Here is a 24,734-nt window from a genome sequence, read left to right on the forward strand (position 1 = left end):
CTCTGTCTCTCTCTCTCTCTCTCTCTCTCTCTCTCTCACACACACACACACACACACACACACACACACACACACAGTGTCTCAACAGCGAATCATGGAATCTCTGAATTTCTGGACCTGTCAGTGAGGATGATGATGTCTGCAGGCACAGCATCTCCTTCTCACAGCCATCTCTACTTCCTTCCAGAAATTACAGTTCTGACAAAAACCAGCCAGTGTCTTGTTTCCTTCATTCCCAGTGAGGAGGCTCAGTAAAGATTTCTGTATTTTAGTCTCAAAAACAGCAATCTGAAACTCACCATTATTCTTGGGGTTGGGATGAACCTCATCTAAGAATGGAAAAACATTGTCACACATGCACACAGGTACAAAAAAGCAAAGCTTCCAAATGACTTAGTTTGAGTACCAGATAATCTTTTTAACTGCCAAGGGGTCTTCCATGTTGACTCATAGCCTAATGCAGTGATATTTGCTAATGTACTGTGTCTAAACCTGTGAAGTCAGATGTTAACCAGTATGAAGTAAATCAATACAACATGTCTATCACATAAAATCAAAGATAAAAATGTATGCAAACTGAACTGGGAAAGATGCATAGAAATCAATAAAGAAAAAATTCCCAAGAATTCAAGTCTACTCATCCAGCATAGCAGGTTGTTTTCCTTTGGTTTAGATCTCTTTGTTGTGTGGATCTGGCTGGTCAAATGACCAGTTAAGATTATTTCATAGGGAGAGTGTTCCGTTGCTCTAATCTCACCAGACAAGGTTCATATTTGTGTAGGTTACTTATTCTCCCTTTGTTGACTAAGTCAATAATCAGAATCAGCAGGTTTGGAGTCAGATTGGCAGGGATCAGCAGCTTGGCTTGCAAAGAGGGGGTATAAAAACCCCTCCACTTGGGAGCAGCCTTCACAGAGGTCCCTTGGCTCCTAGCACGATGGCGTCCCCTCATCTGTTCCTCCTTTGCCTCGCTGGACTGGCATTTATGTCTGAGGCTAGCCCTGCGGTAAGTGATCCCGTGGAAGTCTTTCCAGACATGGTGGGTGCACCTTAGGTAAAGGAGAGGCGGCTTCCTCCAGCTTTGGCAACCAGCTGGTGTTATCAGGACAAGGGTGCCTAGAGACTTTGTTTCCCATTCAACTCCAAAGAGAAGATCTGGAGTTTAGACCCTTGGCTCTTTCTCCTGTTGCGTTGGTTCAGTGAGTCAGTAATGTGCAGTATCTTGATGTCCTTAGATAATAAAAATATGAAATGAACATAGGAATAAAGATGCAAAAGTCCTGTATATGTGGGTTAGTGGTTCAGTGGAAAGTCCTTTGTTCAAGCTCCATCATCAGTGGGGCTATTAACATTGAATTCTCATAAAATCTGTTTAGCATATTGAGTAGACATTATATATAGTATACCTATTGTGTAAGGTTATATTTTGATTCTTTTAGCTAATCAAAATGTATTATTGATCATTATTTGGGGGGAGCAATACTCTATTCTAGTATCTGATGAAGTCCTCCAGAAGAGTGAATTCGTACAATTAAGTGGGTCAGGAAACATATGGGTGTTATGTTACCACTAGAGAGAATTGCTATAGCAACAGCTGATTAAAATGTTCTCAAGGAAAAGACCATTCTGGCCTTTTGTACCATGCACCTTCCCAGGGCTCCGCTCTGATGGAAAGGTGAACAAATCAAGCTGCGGCTCTCAGAGGACCTGTTTCTCCCTCTGCAAATTCATTAAGCGCATCCCTGGTGCAGGCAGTGTGTCTGGAGGCAGAGACTGCTCTTGCTTAGGAAGCAGTGCCGCCTGTGTGACACTGAGTAAAGGAGCTCATTAATTGGCAACACCTGCGTTATCCTAATGGGATCAGCATGTGCTTTTGGTTTTGTTCCAGATCCACACACCAGAAAGAAGAAGCCTCTCACTCCAATCAGTTTCACTGACGCCTCTCTTGTCTTCTCTATGCCCAGGGCACTGGAGAATCCAAGTGTCCTCTGATGGTCAAAGTCCTGGATGCTGTCCGAGGCAGCCCTGCTGTGGACGTGGCTGTTCAAGTGTTCAAAAAGACTGCTGAGGGGACCTGGGAGCCATTCGCCTCCGGGTAAGCGTGCAGAGCACCCTGCCACGGGACTGGGTCTATCTTTCCATTCAGCCTTCTGCTACTTGGAGACTGGCACACACCGAGTACCAGCTCTAGGGCTGAGAGACATGTCTTGGTGGCTAAGAGCACTTACTGCTCTTGTAGGGGACACAGGTTTGGCTCCCAGCACCAAAGTGGCAGCTCAGAACCATCTGTAACTCCAGTTTCTGGGGGAACCAGCACCCTCTTCTGATCACCATGCCTGTGGTGTCCAGATGCACACATGGGCAAAATATCATACACATAAGATAAAAGGAAACATTACAGGGTTAAAGGTGCAGGCAGAGAGACCTTTCTTTTTTTTCTCTCTCTGTATTGTTTTGGAGGCTGTCCTGCAACTCACTCTGTAGACCAGGCTGGCCTCGAACTCACAGAGATCCTCCTGCCTCTGCCTCCCGAGTGCTGGGATTAAAGGCGTAAGCCACCACCACCCAGCAGGAGAGAGACCTTTCTTAAGACAGCTGTTCTCCTGCTCTGCTTAGCTGAGCCTGGCCAGGAAGCAGACCACAGTCTAGGACTGAAGGGAGGAAAAAGGAGAGTCAGTAATTCCTCTGCTTCAGGAGGCCTTCCCCTTTTCCATCACAGGCCTCTTGAAGAAGGTGGTGGACATTATAGTCTCTAGGGACAGGAGATGGCTCAGTCAGTGAAATATCTGCTCCAAAGACTGGGAGCTTGAGTGTGAATCCACACACTCTGTGTAAGACCCCAGCATGGTACTACATGCTCGCAACACCAGTCTGGTGATGAGGGCTTAGAAACAGGATGACCTTGGAGTTCACTGGTCAACCAGCCTCGCTGAATGGGTAGGTTCACGTGTGGTGAGAGACCCTGTCTCAGAAAACAGTGTGTAGAAAAACTGAGGAAGACATCCAGCTTGGAGTTGAGATGGATGGGACAGACGCGTACACACATACACACTACAAAAAACAATACACACAATCGCACAATACACATGCATGAATGCAGAGAGTGAGTGTGTGTGAGACTGTGGTGTGTGTGTGTGTGTGTGTGTGTGTGTGTATAAATTATAGACTCCGTGGCCATAATGAGGCATGTCACAACACGTATAAAATCACATGTGCAATTTCAGGAGTTTTGAGATTCCCTGGCACCCATGGGCGATGCTCAAGAGTTGAGTCCTTGTCTTGGGATTTAGGAAGGATGCACATGTGTGCTGATTTATTATTGAAAGGAAAGAAACTGGAGAAGCACCCTCCTGGAGCTCACTGACGTTAACCAGAAGCAGGCACTTTTGAATGTACACTCAACAGCTCTCTGCAAGGCTAGCAGCCACATGCTTAAGAAGAAACACATCAGCAGAGATCTGCAAGGCAAAACCCAGGGGCTGGTCAATCTCATAATCACCCACGGGCTTGTTAAAATGACTTCCCGCCTGTGCTGGCCAAGTAACAATTGGTGTGTGTGTGTGTGTGTGTATATTTTGTTTTGTTCTGTTTTAACATTAGTAAGAATCTCAAAGAAATTACTAATGAGCCTGAACAAAGGAACCAAAAGAAAAAGCAGCTAAGACACCCTTAGCACCTAGCAGAACGGCTAAGCACTTACGTCTCCTGGGTGAAGACTTCATATTAAGTTTTAAATGAGCAGCAAGAACCACTAATGTTCGTCAGCAATCATTGGGAAGACCATTTTTCTTTGGTGCGGTTTTAACTGTGTTTCTACTTGTTAATTTCATAGTGATTATGTAAGTGTCGAACACAGCATGACACTTAGTGGAACCTAAGTTGCAGTACAATGGATGCCCAAATAGTCAGACTTTCTTGTGATTCTTCTTTCTTGTACACACACCAAAAGAGAGGTGGAGAGATGGGGACAGGCATGGCCAGAGTCACTAAAAACAACTGCCACTTTATCTGTCTTGGTTGTAATTAAGTGAGGCGCAGTTTCTGACATTTCCATTAGGAACTGGTGCCTGTGTGGACGCAGAAGCCGCTGGGTATTCTTGTTGGCAAAGAATTGCCAAGCAGATTAACTTTATAAAAGGAGAAAGTTGGTTAAGCTCTTCTTTATTTATTAGGATCTCTACTATGACAAACGGCACTACCTCCAGAAGGTACCCTTGTGCCATAGGACACCAGCCTGTCACTCTGCAACTTTCAGGGACTGTCATGAATTTTCATCAAGCCATTAACTCTGAATGTGTGTGTGTGTGTGTGTGTGTGTGTATTGATTCCAGGGTATACAAATGTCAGGACAGAACTCTACCACTGAGCAACACCCCTGGGTCTTAAGGCTTTTCTTTCTTTTCAAAAATCCAATTAATGGACAATTCCTATTTGGTCCAGAACTCATTATGTAAAGCAAATTGCCCTCAAACCTGCCGCAATCCTCGTGCCTCTATCCCCCGAGCACTAAGATAATAGGTGGCCCCATGTGCCCAAATTAAGACTTTAAGGTAAGCATTTTACTGTATTTTATTCTCATAAGACAGACTAGACTCTACAACAAGTTGTACATAAAGTTTTATGAATTCCTTGCCATTTTATCACAAACATAAGAATTTCTCCCCTCTTGATTCAGTTGCTGGAGAAAATACACAAATACATATATGTACATACATACACACATACGCACACATGTGTATATATCACAACCACGTGTACACACATGTCTGCGTGTGGTAGCCCCTCTTTCCCCCTAACTCCACCCGGACTCTTGTGCCTTCCAGGAAGACAGCTGAATCTGGAGAGCTGCATGGGCTCACCACAGACGAGAAGTTTGTAGAAGGGGTATACAGAGTAGAGCTGGACACCAAATCCTACTGGAAGGTCCTCGGCATTTCCCCGTTCCACGAATATGCAGAGGTGAGTGGACACACGGAGTAGTTTAGGTTTGTTTGTTCTCAGGGTCAGGAAATGTACTTTGCTCTAGGGCACGAAAAGAAATCAGGGCCCCTTTCCCATTCTACGGCCAAAAAGAAGCTAACCTTTGGAGTTTGTCAAAAACTCTTTGAGCAACAAGACCCAGACCCACTCACACTACTTATGGTCAGCTAGTTCCATTTACATGAATATTCATTTCTCTGTTGAAGGAATATTAATGTTTGCCTGTGAGGCAGCCTTCGGATACCACCGACATTTTATAGCCAAAAAGAGGGTTCCCTGTGTGGTTTCTCTAAATTCTGGCATTTTCTTTATTTCAGAATGCATGTAGTGTCCCAGAGGTTTGGGTAAACAGTTCCTGACAATGCACAGAATGACAACACATTCAAAATTGTAACAGCTGAAGAGCTAAATCTCCAAGCACACACCACATGGCAAAGGGGTTTCTGCATCAAAACTGTTACATCCTTAGACCAGTCTTTGGAGGGCTAGCCTTGCCTTATGTCCACTTTACCAAGGAAGAAGCTGAGGGAAGTTAAGTACCTCGTCAAGGTCACATGACTAGCACGTGTGAGAAAGTGAAGGCGCAGGGACACCTGCGGGAGCCCAGGCTGCAGTTGGGCTCTGTGCTGGCTGATGTGCCTTCCATGCCTCAGCCAACTTCTCTAAGAAACTGAGCTAAATCAAAACACAAAGCCAATGAGCAAAAGCCTGTTAGTGACCTTCGTTTCTCACTGGGCTCAGTCTCCCTGGCTCCTCTGTCACTTCACACAGGTGGCTGTCACGGAAATAGAATCCAGGCCTCTTGGTCAGAACTGGAGATAATGAATTCCATCAAAAATAGCTCTGCGTGTGACCTGGTTTTGCTGTCTGTTGCTATGATGAATCCCAGCACTGAAAGCGACTTGGGGAGGGAAGGGTTTGTTTCATCTTACAGTTTGCAGTCCATTGTGGAGCGAAGCAGGGAGGAACCCGGAAGTAGGGACTGAAGCGGAGACTAGAGAGGAAACCTGCTTCCTGGTGTGGTTTCTTATACAGCCCAGGTCTGTGTGCCCACTGCCCACAGCAGGCTGGGCCCTCCTACATCAGTCATTAATCAAAATAAATGCTCCACAGACTAGCCTACAGGCCAATCTGATGGAGGTAATTCCTCAACGGAGGGACCCTCTTCCCAGGTTATTCTAGTTGGTGTCGAGTTGACAAAATGTGAAGTGTGACAGGGAACCATTCTCTGTGGCCTGGCCATGGATGAGTCCTTAAGTTTTTTCAGCAGACTCTGTTACCAGACAAACCAGAGGGACCTGTTGGATTCTTGGGGTTCACAGTTGCCAAAAGTCTTCCTTCTACCGAGATGTAATCTAACTACTACTCACTGGTCACCAACACTCTAGCAGGATGGGGCAATGTGCAGGGTTAGCCTGCAGCACAGGCCACTGGCTCTGCTCACTGGATTAGCATCACGGACTGACGTCTTTGGGGCTGCGATCGGAACCAGCTGAACAACCCTGAGTGGGGGAGTGTGGATGAGGAAAGGCTAGCTATCCAATGACGTTAAAGAAAAGACAGACATCTGATCATTACAGGAGGGCAGGGCCCGTCAGTACTGAATGCTCCCAGTTTATTGATTCATCACCTTAAGTAACCATCCAAAGGTGGGGGCAATGGCAGAAGATATCATGTATAAAGGGCTGATAGCAATTTTCCCCTTAATCCTAAAGACACACCTTTGCAGCACGTACTCAAGCCTTCGGGAACCTTCTCCCCAGCAGTCTCACTAGCCTTCAGGGTGGGTGTAGACTCGTCTTTCCCCGGTCTATTGTTATTTAGAATAAGAGCCATTCTCCACTGAGGCCAGGATATCCAGCAGCTATTGGCTGACATCTAAAAGACAATAGAAAATCTGGGCTCTCCTGAACTCATGGCAGCGTGGACTAGATTCCCAAAATAATATGGCCCCAACAGATTAGTTGCCCTTACACCCTTGTCTGCTCCAGGTCTCAGACCGCTGGGACTACTTGTAAGGTTCACCCATAACATGTTACTCCTGTTTGGATACTTGGTATCCTTGCAGAATTCAATCAACAAACATTTTTATTTTGTCTTGGTTTTTTTGAGACAAGGTCTCTTTCAGGCCAGACTGGCCTCAAACTAGCTACATAGCTGAGGATGACTTTGAACTGCTAGTCTTTCTATCTCTACCCCCCAACTGCTAGGATAGCAGGGATGTCTGTGTCACTCTGTGCTGGAGCTCTGAACCCAGAGCTCAATGATGTCAAGCAATCACTCTATCAACCAAATCGTTCTCCCAGTCAACAAATGTTTCAAACACGAAAAACTGCCTTGAGCAAAATGCTAGGGATGCAGAGGTAACACCACACATCCACGCTCACACCGCTGGTTGATGTGAGCGCCTCAGTGGATCAGGAGACGGCTTGGCACACTGGAGCCGGGGATTGTGACAAGTGGGCTGTGAGTCCCTCCCCCCTCCAGTGCAGGCAGGTGCACAGTGCTTGCTGCTGAGGTCTTCTTGCCTGTCTCCTCCTCTGATGAACTCCCCTAAAGAGCTACAGTCTTTCAGTGCTGGCCATTGCCTCCCAGCCAGGGCCCCAGAGGATCCCATCACACACGCTAAGGAAAATTAGGAAATGTTCTTTGAAACTGCTAGGTCTTTCTGCTTTGTGGATGCTTTATGCATGTTCCTGTGCATATGTGTGTCGGGGGGATACACATGCGTGTGTGTGTGTGTGTGTGTGTGTGTGTGTGTGTGTGTGCATGTTGAAGCTGCAGGACAACCTCAGATGTCATTCTCAGGAACCCTGTCTATACTCTGCCACACACATAAACTTTGGGACAAAATCTCTCATTAGCCCTCTGACTCTGTCTCAGCTGAGTCTGGCCAGGACTGGTCATAACCTTACACAGAAAGGCCCCGTGCAATTCTCCAGGAGTTGTACAAGGCTCCCAAGACACAACAAGGCACCATATTTGATTTTCTTCCAATTATTCATCCCCCCTCAAAACCAGATAATAAAATGAGTATTATCAATTCAGCATTTAACTTCCAGGAAATGCATTGGCTATGGCTCCTGCCTCTGGGCTCCGTTTGAAGCAACTCTCTCTCCTTCATCCAGGTGGTTTTCACAGCCAACGACTCTGGCCATCGCCACTACACCATCGCGGCCCTGCTCAGCCCTTACTCCTACAGCACCACTGCCGTTGTCAGCAACCCCAAGGAGTGAGGTACCTGGCCCAGGAGGATCTTGTCAAGCAGTAGCAGCCCATTTGCACTGAAACAGTGTTCTTGTTTGATAAACTGTGTTAGCAACTTGGAAAGATGCCCTCAAACAGTCCTATTAAATAAACCACTTGTCATTTCATTCAAACTTTGTTTCTTTTTTATTCCCTCATTTTCCCCCACTGTCCCTGAACCCCGAATCATATAGAGTTATGAAAGAATTCTAGAAAATTTTTGACCAGAACTTTTTTTTAAGGAAGGAAAGATCTTTTTGACTCATGGTTTAAAGGGACCCTGTTCATCATGGGGAGCTCATGGTTGCCCGTGGAAACAGATCAGGAGGCACTCACATGTGAGGGATGGGCTGCAGACATTAAGAGCACACAGTCTGGAGGTCTGGAGACACGCAGTATGTTTCCAGAGCACTCAAAGCCCTGGGTTCTATCCCAACGCTGAAAAGCAAGCCAAAAGATGGAAAATAAACTGTTTTCCTTTTCCATGAGCTTTAGTGAGCAGACAGACAAACTCTAAAGGACTAGTTCTTCAGGCATTTTTGTTAAGTGCTCTATTCATTTGGGGTCTGTCACAGTTCCTGTGCACAAGAATGGGTCTATCAGGAGTCAGGCATGACGGAGGTGGGGTTCAGGGTTCTACCCCTTGCTGGTGAACTATTTACTACTGACAGATTCGGAGAGAGGGGAGTCATGTCTTCAATCATGTATCCCCACAGGCTCCAATGGACATTAAGCCAAGGGGAATAAACAAAACCAAACCAAAAGTCATGAATCTGGGAAGAGGGCTGGTGGCAGTGTGGGGAGCTTTGACAGGGGTGGGGAGATGAGAGAGGGCAGGGAAGAGAGCATCAGATCACATTGTGTACCTGTGTGAAACTGGAGAAAACAAAATTAACCACTGAAACATTTTTAGAGGATAGTAAGTACCAAAGGGACAAACCCGTAGTAACTCAGCCCCTCTAACCCACATTAGACCACGTCTACCTGGCAATCAGGTAAGAAACAGAACCCAGCTCTCAGGAGACAGGAGGAGGCAGGAGAATTTCTGTGAGTTGAAACCAGTCTGCTCAAGCAAGTGTGTTCTAGGCCATCCAGGACAACACAGTGAGAAGCTGTCTGACAACAACAATGCCGTCTATCCCAAGCCCTTGTGTAACATACATGCCAAGGGATGGACACAGTAATATAGGCAAAAAAAACCAAGCAAACAAACAAACAAACAAAACCACAACCAGATTTGTCATCAAAGAAAATAAATTCAATTTTAACCACAGATTTTAATGTAATTAGACCAGTTTTTAAACTCTAAAGGGGTAGGGGCATCTCTCTCTAAAAAAAAAAGTCATAAATATTCAAGTCCTACCTGCAACATATGATAGCACCTGTCAAGCAAGAAGACCAAGGGCATTGTGGCCTCAAGCAGTATTTTATCCACCAAAATTATGTCTCCCCACACCTTCATCTAACAGGCAATTCCTTCCTTTACTTCACAGTTCAGAGAACACACGCCTCCCTAAACTCCATTAGTTTTCCTGCCTGCCTTTCAAAATGGAAATAAGCTTAGAATCAATTCTGTTTCCCCAGGTCTCCATCCTCTCTGGTTGGAGCTGTCCCAGCTAATTTTAAGCCAAAGCAGATGGTAATTTGTCTTTGGCAAACCCAAGGAAATACTGAAGGTCCATTCCGGAACCTCTGCGTGCAAGGAGATGGGTTGTATACAGGCTTCCTTAAATAAAACCTAGGTATGAGCTCCCTGGCCCAGGGTCCGCAGTCAATCGCTTGCTGTTGCTGGAGATTATAGACATGGGTGCAAGGAATGATGGGAGAGAAGGCCAAGGCTGAGACTAGGAGGTGAACCCAGAACAGCTGTGTGCATGGGAACTTGTGCTGGGTTGAAGGACACACAGTTCACTTTCTCAGGAAAGTACATTTGGAAAGCACATTAGATATGTTTCCCAATCTCTGGAAAATAACACCTTCCACATAGGTGTAATAACTGCTTGAGCATCACGGAGTAGCATCCCTTCCAAATATGTGGGATGAATTAATGAACAAACGAATGAATGAAAGAATTGGTTCTTGTGACCGATCAGTTTGGTTCTCTCTCCAACATACACCTGGAAGAGTTGGTACCACGGAAGCATGAGAAATCTTTACCTCTTCTGAGTAACCTGTTTTTATGTACCAGAGTCAGTTTCTACATTCCTAGAGTGACTTCAAGTACTTAAAATATGTGTAGAAACTACCTATGGAAAATGTCCTTCTGACTAGAGCCAGGACAAAAGAGTAGGAGTTTCTTCTTTCAAAAGGACAACAACAGGCCATGGAAAGGTTTTGAGCCAGGGTCTTCAAAAACAGGGTCCTTCTGCTGCCCCGAGCCTGACTAAATAGAGAAGAACCGTGAAAAGGGAGCCCAGAGAGTGGAGCCTGGACACTGCTTGGGCCAGAGTCCCACCGAGGTCATTGGAACCCACCCAGCGAGTAGGGAGTTCAACAGAAGAACTCAGATGGAATTGCTATAGAAAAAGGAAAGGAAGGAGAGCGCTCAACTAGTAAGGTTCTCGCTATGCAATCGTAAGGACCCGAGACTGGACGCCAAGACTTCACATAAAAAGCAGCAATGTATGCCTATAATCCTGATGTTGGAGAGGTGGAGACAGCAGAATGCCAGGAACTCCTTAGCTAGTCAGTCTTGTCAAATCCATGAGCTTCTCTTCCTGGAGAGAGCCTGTCTCAAAAAATAAGGGGCTAGTGAGAGAGGAAGACACTCGTCACAGACCTCTGACACATATGAAGACATATGCATGTATACACCTGTGTACACAATACACACACATACTTAGGGGTGGGCACGGGGCTGGGAAAGTGGAAGAAAGGCCGGAAGATGAGAAGATAGGCCATCTGGAAGGCCAGTCATCATTGTCACAAAAAATATTTTAAATCTTAGGGTAGCAAAATAGAAAGCCGTGTTCTGTTCTCCTGGGGACTGAGGACCTCATGGAGATAGGCAAATTGCTGATCCTTAGAAGCTACAAGGAGCAACTAAGCAAGTAAACACAAAACCCAGCAATGAAAAGGTTAAACAGTGAAGTGCCAAGGACTTGAGACAGAGATTGACAATATACACAGAAAGGTGGCACTTTGGCTGCTAGAACCGGGGGCATGTCCTACTGAGGAAAGGAGTCTGGAGAAATTTGGTAAGAAAGTAAGAATCCAGGGCAATGGGGAAGCCGGTGAAGGTAAGGAGAGTGGTGACTAATCAGGACCTTCTGAAGTCTGAGGGGCTGCATCAGGCGCTGAAAGCCTGGTGTCACTGCCCAGTGGGCAGACAGCAACTCTGTTGATGTTGAGCAGGTGTGGGGAAGACAGGAGCACTGTGAGTTCCAGTCCAGCCTGGGTTATATAACAAGACAAAGAATGGAAGGGAGGGGAGGAAGGGGAGGAAGGGGATTTTCTATTTCTTATCTAATAAAAAGTAAAGGAAGTGAATTGAACGGCTTGAAAGTGTCCTCCCTGTTTCCACGATTCCTGTTCAATTTGTTCCTCAGTGGGATTGTAATTACAATGCTTTAGCTTCAGGGCATAGAGTGAAATTACATCCACTTCTAGTAATGACTTTTAAAAGAATCTTTTAGATTAGTAGCTACTAAAAACTCATTATTAACAAATAATTACTTATTTCCTCCCGTTTTTCCTAATAGTCCTTTGGATAGTTTTTATTTCCTTATAAAAATTCTCTGTACAGACAATGCCCTGTTGTTGTGTTTTTTTGCTTAGAAGCATTGAAACCCTTCACATTGTACACAGCATGTGCGCACACTCATGGATGGGTAGAAACTTTTAAATTGCTGAATTTCCTTGAACTTCAAGTCTAAAGTTATAACCTGGGTTGACGTATTATCCTCTGAGCCAAACTGCCACCATCTTCTTGAGATAGGCTGTGCCTACACTCTCCAGAGAGCAACGTGACAGTGACAAGACTGTTAACATTCCCTCCTAGGAGGGTGGGTGGGTCCCAGAACCCCTAACCTGAGTATCTGCCCAGTCTTTCCATTCATTTGTATGCAATTCTTCCTTAATTGCCCATAGCTCTTGTATAAGTTGGGAAAAACTAGGTGTAAGGGACCCATCTATGGGGTTACAATGAGGCCACCATCCTTGTCGGGTGGAGATTTGCCAGTGTGGCTGCTTTGCTGGGGTCACTCATGCTCCTGTCAGTAACCCATCACCCCCTGCTTTGTAAGTAACCCTAATAAGCTCATTGGCTCCCAGGGTAAACTGAGGCAGAATGTCCTTTGGTTTGTGGTTAGAACCTTTAGAGGAGGGAGTGGATGTTGTTCACATCTTCCCTGGGGGTGGAGAGAAAATCTTGTGACAAATGCTCTTCTAGAAAGGATTTTGTAGGTTAAGTCCTGGGATGTATGGATTTCTACAAATCCTCAAAATCCCTTCAACGAAGTCTTTTTCTGGTACCTTTTGATTAAGACACGTGCCTAGCACAGAGTCTTCCCTCTCCTCTGCCTGGGACCCTCTCTTGGAACTGCAAAATGAATCTACTTTCACTCCCAAACCTACTCTTACTGACAAACAGATGTGAGTCAAAAGAGGAATTAAATTGAGAAAGTTTAAAATGTACCTGAATGTAATAAGTGAAGTAATATTCTCCTCATTAACCATTTTGCAAGCTGGCCCTGTGATCCTACAAAATATTCAAAACACATTAAAATAAGGAAAACATTGAGGCCAGGTGTGAGAGGGATCACCACAAAAAGAACTCATGAACATTTTGCCTTCTCACCATAAGTGTGTGTGTGTGCGTGTGTGTGTGTGTGTGTGTGTGTGTGTGTGCGCGCGTGTGATGCAATGATATTCACTTGACATGGTTACGATGTAAGATGGTCTTTCTCTTTCTTCTTACATGGCCCTTTTACATTAGCTGGTGATCAGATAACTGAATGTACCTGTTACTTGCCACATTTCTTCTATGATTACTACACATGTTGATCATGGGCCTTTGCCAGTTTTACTAATTGTTGGCATAATTATGCATAACCACTGTCAACATTTCTGAGAATAAAAGAACACCCTGCCAAATATTTCTTAAACATAACTCGGGGCCATTGGCATGGAAGAAAAGTTTTTTTTTAAACATAAAACCAGAAGCTAGCTTCAGACAAATGAAGTTCTTGTTGAGCATGTCAGGCATGTTCCAAGTGTTAGTTTACTGAATAATCCCCACAACCCTCCAGTGGCTCATGAAACCAAGAACCACCCAACTTTAAAAGCTTACTGTTTGCTAGCTAATGACAGGTGATCCCCAAATTCAAACCTTTGTCAATCAAACCCTCTCAAGAGTTTACTACCATTTGTCAAGGTCTACTGAAGAAGAGCAATCATTTCAACTGCCCTTTCAGAGTTCACGTTTATGGCTGGGAGGTGGTCTACCACTGGAAGGGTCACCTCAACAGTGATGCTCAGAAACACGCATCTGGTCAAAGAGCAGCCTCATTGATGGCATGTGCTCTTCAGATCTACCCACTCTACATCAGTTGTACATTCAGAAGACAGACACTTTTTGAAGGTCAGAGAGTGTCTCCTCCCCCTTCAAGAACATCTGGAACACCAGTTGAAACACTGAAGATTTCATTAATAATATACCTCAAGGACATCAAAATATATTTTAAGACTGTCTGAAGGCTGGGCATGTTAGTCCACACCTGTTATATGGTATGTGTCAACTGAACTCTAGACCTCTGGAAGGGCAGTGTGTGCCGTTGCCTGGGTCATCTCCCCAGTCAAATCCCAGCACTTGGGAGGTGGATGCAGGAGCATAGCACATTCTAAGCTGTTTTAGCCACACAGTGAGTTCAAGGCCAACCTGGGATATGTAAGACCCTGCAGGTGGAAGCCAGAGGATGGTCTCAAATATCCATCCTTGCCTTCTACTGTGTTTAATTCAGGGTCCTTTTTATTGCTCATTGTTGTAAACATCAGGCCAGCTGGCTCATAAGCCTCCAGGAATCTCTTGTCTCTATCTCCCATCTCACCATGGAATTTGAGATATGTTACATCAGGCATTACATATGTTCTGGAGACAAACTCAGATCCTCACATCTGTGGGGAAAACACATGACCCATCTCAACCAAGGCTAGGTAATTTTTGGTACTATGGGTTACCGAGTACATGGACGAGTATTAAATTATAGTGTGGTTGGGGGGTTACAATGAGCACTAAGTAAGGGCATTTAAGCTTTGAGTTCCATATCTTTACAGTGCACCCTCAACATCAACTAAGTCATCCGTAGTGCACCCAAAACTGAGGGGACCAACAAAAGACATCCCAAAGACATCCTGAGAGAAAACAATGACATCATCACACAAAGTCTTTAGAACATTATATTTCATAAAAGACAATGATAAAAAAAGTACAAACATTTCCATGAGAAGCAAAACAGGACCAAAAAAAAAAGACCGCAAGGAATCACTAGCATTTACATCAATGCACTTACATAGAAGTATTTCATATTGTAATAAATAATCTTAAGTACACTTCCACCTCCTGAAAAACAACACTGTGACAGTTTGCTTCTCAAATGACAAATCTGCAAACCCAAGGCAAGAAATCTCCAGTGCTATTTATCTGACAGGTATATAAAGGAACAGGACAAGGCCAAATATGACTTAATGTCTGCTTTGAATCTCAGAGTCTCCAAAGGGAGAATCTGTATTGGCTTTGCTTCCATTTTGTTCTAAGATGGTTATCAGTACCTTGGCTGGGACAGGAATGTAGCTTTTTAATAGATAATTTTTTACTTAACTTTTATAAATAAGATTTTCTTGGTGAAAACCATTTCATAAAATATAAATTTAATTTTAATTACCTTTTGATCTACTTTTGTGTGCTCTTGTATGCACATGTGTGTACCTGTGTGTGCATTTGTGTGTGAGTGCACCAGTGTGTATGTACACACCGGTATGCGTATACAGATAGAAGTCATAGAACAACTTGCAGGAGTAGGTTCTCTTCTACAGTGTGGGTCCCAGGGTTCAAACTCAGGTTGCTGGACTTGGTGCAGGCACCTTTACCCCGTGAGCCATCTCAAAGGTCTACAACAGGTAATACTTTTATAAAAAAGGAAAAAATTACCTATTCAAACCCTAGTTTTGGCAAAGAATTAAACAACATCTTCACTAAGAACCAGAAAGAATGCTACAACGAATGGGTGTACTTTCTCCCTTTCTTTGATAAGCAGCCCATCAGTCATGATTTCTTTCTCTAGTTCAAAGGCATCATATGATGTCCCCAGGGCCATGAGGACCTCCCAGCATCTCTGTGTCCACACTGGATTTGTGACTAAGACAACTGACAGATAAGTTATCAGAAAGTGCCTTCCCTATTTCGGAGAAGTTTCAACTTTCTTCATTTGACTTGTTTAGGGGAGAAGAAACACTCCACAACACTTTTAAGCAGCCACAGTTAGAAAGGCAGCCGACAGAGAGTAGACCCTTGATGTAAAACCACTGGGTACTTAAACCAGACTGTCTGTTTCTGCTAATATGTAAGGAAGAGATTTATTGTCATAGGACCATGATAACTGGGGAAAACTGTCATACATGGGAACATATATAGGTCACTGTTCATAACTGAAAATAATTCTGTGTCTGAATTTAAAAGGCAAAATAGAAAACAAAGTAGTGAGGTGGTTCTTACAGGTTGACATTCCAGATTCAACACCAAAATACAGCAAAAATATTTACATCCCATTCCTGATGCCATATTAATGCCAGATTTAACCCAAGAGAGTAAGGCGGATTACCTGGGGTCCTGAATTTTCCTGAAACAGTGAGCTATGTATCCATGTGAAAAGGCATCCCCCAATGTAGACAGCCCCATGTTACAAAATGTATTTCCTGCATAAGATTCAGCAGGGTGTCAATTTCCCCACCACTGTGAGGAGGGACCAGCTCTGGGATCATCACCCACCTATATCCCTGTTTCAGAAGCCATCAGCAACAGTAACATTACATTCCGCTGTCCTTCCATCAAATTATCAATACATTAGCCACAAGAGACAGAAAATAGGTGGATAACATACAAATATCTTCATCTGCAAAAGTTCTGATTTTTCACTCTTTTGAGTAGCAAAAAAATTAGAAGGTAACTTTTTTAGAATGACTTCTAAGAAATAAACATGGAAAGATTGGTTTCATGGCAGATAAGAGTAAGGATTTTAGTTACTCTATGATTTGGTTTGTGGCCATTGGCATTACCAAAACTATGACAGAAGATGACAACTGCAAGTAAGCTCTCAACACTAGATAGATAAGGGAAGCAAACTTTCTCACACCCAGAATTCTCTCCTCTTCACTCTTGGGGAAGGCTCACTTTACAGACAGACGGTGTTCTGTTCCGAATTTGTGAAAGTATGGGAAATAAGATCTAACATATGAGATACTTTCGAAGAATCTTTGTAAATGATAATTCTAGAGTAAGACAGTGATTGGGTTTTGTTGTTTTGACGTGGAAAACCACATCCAAACTGAGGACGAGTGGACTTGCCATTAGGTAGTGAGATGTATTTCAGACGTTACAGTATCCACATTCAATTAACTGACTTTAAGTCCAAAGGCCCTAGGTTCAATCCTCAACACTACAGAAAGGAGAGGGGGCTTACTAAATTACATTTTTAGTGAGAAAATTTAACACCAGAGATTTCTTGAAGGTGAAAAGAAGGTATTTTGAATGACTGGCTGATGTCTAAGGGAATTGTGTACATCTGAGAATTAAAGTTGGAGTTTACTTTAATCTAAGCATTTATCTTCATAAAAATAGAGCATCTAATTTCTCATCTAATAGTGTAATCCATCTGTATAAGCACTACTGCATTTTCCATAAGTTCATTCTTTAAAAAATGTTTTCAAAAGAAGACACTTTATTTTGGTTCTTCTTAATTGGAAATTATAATGCTATTCATTATGAAACTGAAAAAAGAATACAGTATATAAACACGACCTTGGGAACTTTTTTTTTGAGGCACAAGATCCCTGACACTTACGTCGGAGGTACATAGAGACATTTAATGTGAAGAGGTCCTGTAGAGCATATCACTTCACAACTTTGAAGGTTTTCTTGGTAATACTCATGCAGTATGCATAAACAATATGGCTGTTGACTTGGCAAAATCTGATGATATTGCAAGCAAGGAAAAACAGAACCAAACCAAACCAAACCAAAACAAAACCAGGTCATTCTGGCAGGGAGAAAAGCTCTTTCCTCCCAAGCCCTCAGAGGGCTGAGCCTTCTCCCACATGGGGTTGAAGGTCTAAAGCTGAACGCCAGTACAACAGTTATTGTAGCGTCTGTTCATCGCTGACACTCCCTTCAGTCCATACAAGGCTTAATCTTTGTTTCAAGACAGAGATTTACATAGTTTTTTCCCCCATGCAAATAAAAAAAAAGTCTATAAAAGTCCAACGAAGGCATAACCAATTACATGCAAAATTGTGACATCTTATTTTTCAACAATTTGAACACATTTAATTTACATCACATATGTACAAAATATGTTTTGAACGGAAATAAAAGCATTCTCTTGAATTAAATTATAGATTTCAGTATAAAAATCTTCTCTTTGTAGGGAGCTCTCTTTACTTCCAATCCCAAGCCATGGGTTCAGGTCTCTTACAACGCTTGCCATGGAGGCTGCCCCAAAGCAGGGAGGAGAGGGGAGTGTGATGGTATGGAGTCCCGAGCTGTAAACATAAAGACTGCTGGCTCTTTTCACAGACTGGGACACTGAGACATGTCGCTCTCTAACCTCCATGGAGAGTGTACTCCAAGCCAAGTTCGCGATCCAGCACTGTGGTCCATCCCACCACGAGATACTTCTTTTAATAGTCTTCAATTGGAGCTAACTCTGGCATGAGGTTTACAGATATGTTTGTATACAACCTATCAACCAGTATTTTGGGCGTATATAATAAATTGTTCAATCCATCGATGTACTGACGCTCCTTGGAATACCTTAGTAATTTATACCTAAAAAAAGGCAGTAAACTAGATATGAATATAGACATGTATTGTCTACATTTGTCTTCGTTTCTACATATACACATATCACACACACACACACACACACACACACACACACACACACTGTAGCTGCAATTCAAAAACATTTGCCAAAAAGGCCTTTGATCATGGAAGTAACTTCCTTCTATTTTTCTTTTTGTAACATGCAATATATTGATTTTGAAGCCCTAAAGTCCCAAGATGACCAATGAACTTACCGCCCTAAAAACTGTACTTCCCCCCGATGGTGATGAGGAATAGATGTGTACTTTCCCAAGTCCCCCTCTGGCCGGGTTACATTATACCCAGCGTAGTGAACTCTGCAAGGCAACATAAAATGGATTGAATGAATTTCAGAAGAAAATAAAAAAGGAAAACAAAAGCAGATTTAGGAACTCCAAACTTCCCAGCCCAAAGTCTCCTTTCTTAGAAGAGGCAAATGTGATTTACAAAATACAGACGGAACCTAGAACCTTAGTTACCAAGCAACTTCTGCCTCCACACACCTGTTCCAAAGGTCATCGTCCTCTCCTCCCCAGCCCCAGAAGGCATTGGGAAAGCCGTTGATCTTCCTAAACTGCTCCACTGTCAGGCCGCTCACCCCACCAAAGAACTCGTTATATGGAAGACTACAAAAGAGAGAACGATATAGGGTTCCACATCAATCAGGACAGCCAGTCACCCGTGCTCCATCCCTCACACACGGGCTCCACCCCTCACGCAGGACTCCATCCTCACGCATGGGCTCCACCCCGCAAGTGCTTTGACATACTCTTCCATTTTCATAAGGGCAAGCTGATTTAGGCAGAAAAAGCATTGTGGACAATGTGAATGGAGAAATGAAATATTCTCCTGAAGAGCAAAGCAAGTACTTACATTCAATGTAAAATAAAAACATGTGTAGCAACTAAAATCTAATGGTTTTTTTTTTTTTTTGGTTTTACGAGACAGGGTTTCTCTGTATTGTTTTGGAGGCTGTCGGTCCAGCCTGGCCTCGAACTCACAGAGATCCGCCTGCCTCTGCCTCCCGAGTGCTGGGATTAAAGGCATGCGCCACCACCGCCCGGCTATGTATTTTTATCTTATGACTCAAAACCCAGTGTTCAAAAATCACATAATATTCTCCACAAAAACACATTTAGACATGTTAGTAACTGCCAGTGCAATGCTAGATTTTCCAAACTAAAAGCAATTTAAAATATTAACTGACTTTACTTATTATAAGCATATTATTTGTTACATAGAAAAGGATAAATTTAAATCAGGGAGAAATACATGTTTAATTTACAAATGAACTCTGTCTATTTCTAAAATTATTTTACCTTTTTGGATTAAACTCATAAAATACACATGGGTATTTATATAAATGTTAAAAAACATTTTCACAGATATTCATTATGGGGGGATGCCATGCTGCACCTGTAGAGGGTCACAGTTTTTGTAGGAGTCCTTGTATGAGGACAATTTGTAGGAGTTGGTTTTTCTCCTCTACCATGTGGGTCCTAGAGATCAAACTCAGATTCTCACGGTTACCACCTTGTCATGTCACCAGCCCCAAATATGTTTATTGTTTAATGGGCTAGTATTTAGGGGAAAAAAACCTTATTTTGTTTTATTTTCCCTACTTTCTCTAGCTCAGATTCCAAGGAGTTGGTCAAACTCTGAAACATTTCGAATGTCTATTACATGTATTTACTTGTGTGTGTGCCTACGGAGGGGGCACTATCAGAGGACAGCTTTTGGGAGTTGTATTCTGTACACAACAGAAATAAGTCTAAGTTAAAGGAAAGTATCCCAAGTGCATTAAAGAATATCAATATTTTTAAAAAAATCTTAATAGTGCTTATCTTACACTGTCTACATAGGAGAAAGTCGGGAGTGGAGGGAGGAAGGAAGGAGAACAGAATCCTCGGTGTGCTACATCTGTACAAGAATATCTTCATGTCACTGTGTGTGTGCAATGGATATTTGCCAATCGAAATTACACTTTAGCCAAGCGTTGGTGGCACACGCCTTGAGTCCCAGCACTCGGGAGGCAGAGGCAGGCAGATCTCCATGAGTTCGAGGCCAGCCTGGTCTACAGAGCAAGTTCCAGGACAGCCTCCAAAAACAATTCAGAGAAACCCTGTCTTAATCCCCCTCAAAACTGCACTTTGAGAAAAGCAGGTATTTGGTTACAATGAGGTGGCATTATCCACGGTAAGGCCTAAGACGTTCCTATCTGAGTCATCTGCTTGTGTTTCCCTCAAGCCTTCTGTCACTACTGGATCAGCAACTTTGACTTGGCTGCTGTAGATTTCATACTTAGATTAACAATTATTTACATAATAAAGAGATCCACAGGAGGCTGGGGAGATGATGTAGTATGCAAAATGCTGGCCATGAAAGTATGAGACACTGAGTTTGAGTCCCCAGCACCCACATAAAAAGCTGGGCACAGAGGTGTGTGCCAGTGGTCCCAGGTCTGGGGATAGGCAATCCACTTAAACCACATGGCAAACCCCAGGTTCAAAACTCAGATGTAAAAAGACTGATGAAGACAGGGTTATTTACTTCATATGATTACAGAGCATGTGGTCTTCAGAAAGGTAGGTCTGGGCCCTACCCTAAGGGGGCAGGGTTGGGGTGGAGGTGGGGGGCTGCATAGGTCACACAGCTAGCATACTTCAGGATTAGGGTATGTGATCCCAGAGAGCAACCCCACAAACGGGCTCTATTGTCCAAGGAAGAGGAAAACAAGCTTGAGAAGGGACATGTGACTAAGCAAGCCCTGAAGAGTCGGTGAGAACCCAACTTAAAAATCTATGTGCATTCTACAGGAGCCGGGTGCCCCCCCCCAACGCCCTGCCACACCACACTCAACCCAATTGGACAAACTAGTCCTTGTCCTGGCCACCTAGAGCATGCTGGAATGAGGGATGACAGTCAGGCTTCCAAGCAGTCTCAGATCGAGGCCACAAGCACACTGTACAGCATCCAAAGCCGACAATCGACTCACATGTACATGTACTTGTCCAGCTTCGCTGCAAAGTGACGCGGCATCTCTCCGCATCCGTAATAGTTGCGGTCATTCTCAGGCAGATGGTCCACATCGTGGAAGATGACACAGTCCCAGGCGCCGTCTTTCATGGCCTCTTTGAAACCCACGTTAAATAGCATCGCGCGGTTGAATGGCTGTGTGCCGGTCTCCACAACAGAGAAAACCAGAAATGCACTCAGACTTGGTCATGGGATATTTGCCATCACTTATTAATTTCTTACAACATGGTCAGGTAATAATTATATTTTGGTAATGAAATAAACAAGTCAGAAGCATGGGTCAGGCTTTCCAAACACGGCCAGGCACCACTTACCAAGGGAGGGCTCGTTCTGAGGTGCCATTGAGTGACCAACAGTGAACACACATTACAGAGTCCTATACACAAATTATGGCTGCTACACCTTGAGGACCACCACTGACTGATGATATCACCACAGGGCACATGACTGCATACTGTTTAAATTTACTTATGGCAAAGAAGAAAACCGGATAGCTGTTACTATCTACTCTACTGGTACAATAGGTATGTATGTATGTATGTATGTATGTATGTATGAATGTATTCCTGCTTTACTTCAAATATGCCAGATCACAGACTGTATATGACCAAAATAAATAAATAAAGATAAAACAATAAAAAAATTACACATTACAACTAAAAGAAATCGTGTGCTGCACTTTCTGCCGCTGCTCTATATTAGAAATGAAGGCAGGAGGGGTCTAGGGAGATGGTTCCAGACGTCAGGAGCCCCGTCTGCTCGAGCAGAGGAACCAAGTGTGATCCCAGCACCCACGCCATGCGGTTCACAACCATCTGTGACTCCCGCTCCATGGAGTCTGGTATCTCTGACCTCCTCGGGAACCTGTACTCAATTGCACACACCCACTTACAGTAATAAAAGTAAATAATTTTTATTGAGACAGGAGGCAGAGGGTGTGGTCTGATGAAAAGAAAGCTTGCCTGGTGTGCCTGGAATCCTGGGTTTGCTGCCTAATGTGGGGATGGGAGAAGATTAAGGCAGGAAACTGAGGGGGACTCCCAAGCAGACCCTCCTTTTACACTAACAAGACAGACGTGCATCCTCCCGGAAGGACAGATGGACTCTGATGACTGTGAAGTCTTGGTGTTTACAGTACACTGAGAGCATTTGGACAACACACACCCTGCTTCCTTCCTATTGTAGCCATCCTACATTACAGTGCACTGGCAACAGTTTCCTTTTTTACCCTGCATTCCTGTTTATGGTAAGACAAGAACATTTCAACGGACACAATACAGGAACATATTACATAAAATCCAAGTTCCTATATTGCAACCGCTTTCCTTTATTCACAATGAGGATACAAGTCTGCTGCACGCGGCACAGCTTGCTTCGGCATCTAAAGATTAAGAACATTTACAAGGGCCTTAGCACATTTCACAAATTTATTCCCCAACACCTAAGGGAAAGGACTTGGCATGAGAAGCAGCCACGCAGGGCACCCAGCATCAGGATGCAGCTTCAGGAGAGACATCCGTCAGTGTGGGGCATAGGTCCGCATGGACCTGAGGTCACAGAAAGCACATGGCTTTTATAAGGCAGGGAAGGTAAATTATAACATTATAATTGGTTCATCAATATCGGCTTTGATACACTGTTTTTTCCAAGGTTTTAAAATCCGCTTCTATTAAATGTGGACACGACACGTCGAGGCTTAGGCAGGAGTTTCCATTTCTAACCTATCTTCACTGGCCAACAGTGTGCTGATGCTTCTTCAGCTCTTCAGCATGTTTAGTTGGGCATCCGTGTCCACACTTGGATGCTATCTCTTGCTTTGTTAACTTCAGACATTTTCTAGACTTCTTCCTCTGGAGGCAGAGGAGTTAAAGCACACCCTGACCTTCCCTCCCAACTCCCAACATGGCTGCCTTCATTTTGGATTGAATTAATGATGCGTAAGTCACTAGCACTGTGCAAATATTTCTTCAGTGTTGAGAGCATTGATTTTTTTTCTTTGTGGAGGAGATTAATTGGCTTTCTGTATAACTAGAAAGGGCAGTTGATAGAACCTACACCTTTAGTAACTGATGTAATTACAGAAATTTCATATCCTCTCCTGGTTCCCTATTTCCTCAGCTCAATTCTCACTGTCCTTGAGGGACAGCCATGATCACCCATGTCTTTTATGTGGCTACTTAATTTGCTGAGGTTTGTCTTTCAGATGTGTGCATGCATGCACACGCGTGCGTGCGTGTTTGTGTGTGTGTGCGTGTGTGTGAGTGTATTTCATCAACAAATGACTGAAAATGCCACACCCTTGAATTGACATTCTGGGTTGAAAGTTCCAGGGCAAAGTACCTTTCTTTCTCTAGAATCTGTAAATCAGGCTTCTAGTCACCTGCAATGGCAGAATAATTCATGCATTCCTGATTCCCACCTATCATTTTTTTTTCGTGAGTCTTCTTAATATCTCTTCTTTTGCAATTTTATTCTAAAATTGGAAAATATTATGCTTTATTGTGAGGAGCCGCCCTCGCTATCGCTATTGCCGTTAGAAGATGGCGCTGACATCTGCTGTCAGTTGGAGTTAACCGTTAGAAGATGGCGCTGACATCTGCTGTCAGTTGGAGTTAACCGTTTAAGCTGTGCCTCTCCCGTGGCGTCATCTGGGGTGATGTGCAAACCACCAATCCCGGCTCTACACGTCTCACTCGGAGCTCCTAGGCTTATATAAGGGGCTGGGTTTCTTAGCTTGGGGTCTCCCTCTAAGAAGCTGATCATTTATCTCTCAAGATGCATTAAAGCTTTACTGCAGAAGGATCCGAGTGTTCTGCGTCGTTCTTGCTGGCGAGACGGTAGCGCGGGACATCTGGTGCCGAAACCCGGGAACTCTTCAACATCGCCGGCGCCGCGGGAGACCCCTCGGAAGACGGGGCGGATTCAGAACTGCAGGGACGTAAGTTCAGAGAGGTATGCTTTATCCTGAACACCCCTTTCTCGACTTTGGCCTTAGTTTGTCATCACCGTGGGACGGGTCAGTGGAGGCTTTGGTGCTAGTCCTGTTTGTCCTTCTCCTTCATCGTGGCTGGTGCTGACAGATCTGGTGCTGTCAGTCTGGTGCTGTCAGTCTGGTGCTGTCAGTCTGGTGCTGTCAGTCTGGTAACGGAGTTGAGCGCCGTTTTTTAGATAAGCCGCCAGCGCGATGGGGTTGTCACAGTCAGTGGTTACTGCCCTACAGACTGTGCTAAAACAAAGAGATCTTAAAATTGCACCACGAACACTTCAAAATTTTGTGAAGGAGGTAGATAGAGTGGCACCATGGTATGCTTGTTCCGGGTCCCTCACTGTGGCCTCATGGAACAAGCTAGGTAAAGAACTAGACAGGAAGCATGCAGAAGGAGATCTCCACTTAGGT

At 43.9% G+C, this 24,734-nt stretch overlaps 2 protein-coding genes across 3 annotated transcripts in view; one reads left to right on the plus strand and one right to left on the minus strand.

Annotated features, from left to right (window-relative positions):
- The first annotated feature begins 850 nt into the window (after window positions 1–850).
- Window positions 851–8,360, plus strand: Ttr (transthyretin). Its single transcript, XM_005065349.4, has 4 exons — window positions 851–1,006; window positions 1,965–2,095; window positions 4,824–4,959; window positions 8,109–8,360. Exons 1-4 carry the CDS (start codon window positions 938–940, stop codon window positions 8,214–8,216), a joined length of 444 nt encoding a protein of 147 aa, XP_005065406.1. The 5' UTR covers window positions 851–937; the 3' UTR covers window positions 8,217–8,360.
- A 6,249-nt stretch (window positions 8,361–14,609) lies between these two features.
- The window catches only part of B4galt6 (beta-1,4-galactosyltransferase 6), a 67,483-nt gene continuing 57,358 nt past the window's right edge, over window positions 14,610–24,734 (minus strand). For both annotated transcript variants that reach the window (XM_040757875.1, XM_040757874.1), the window contains 4 exons: window positions 21,297–21,484; window positions 18,805–18,927; window positions 18,517–18,618; window positions 14,610–18,265 (listed from right to left, as the gene is read on the minus strand). In XM_040757875.1, coding sequence (XP_040613809.1) covers window positions 18,118–18,265; window positions 18,517–18,618; window positions 18,805–18,927; window positions 21,297–21,484 — 561 coding nt within the window. In that variant the 3' untranslated portion in view covers window positions 14,610–18,117. The remainder of the gene's footprint in view (window positions 18,266–18,516; window positions 18,619–18,804; window positions 18,928–21,296; window positions 21,485–24,734) is intronic.

Source organism: Mesocricetus auratus, unplaced genomic scaffold (assembly GCF_017639785.1).
Source record: "Mesocricetus auratus isolate SY011 unplaced genomic scaffold, BCM_Maur_2.0 Super-Scaffold_100015, whole genome shotgun sequence".
Lineage (NCBI taxonomy): Eukaryota > Metazoa > Chordata > Mammalia > Rodentia > Cricetidae > Mesocricetus > Mesocricetus auratus.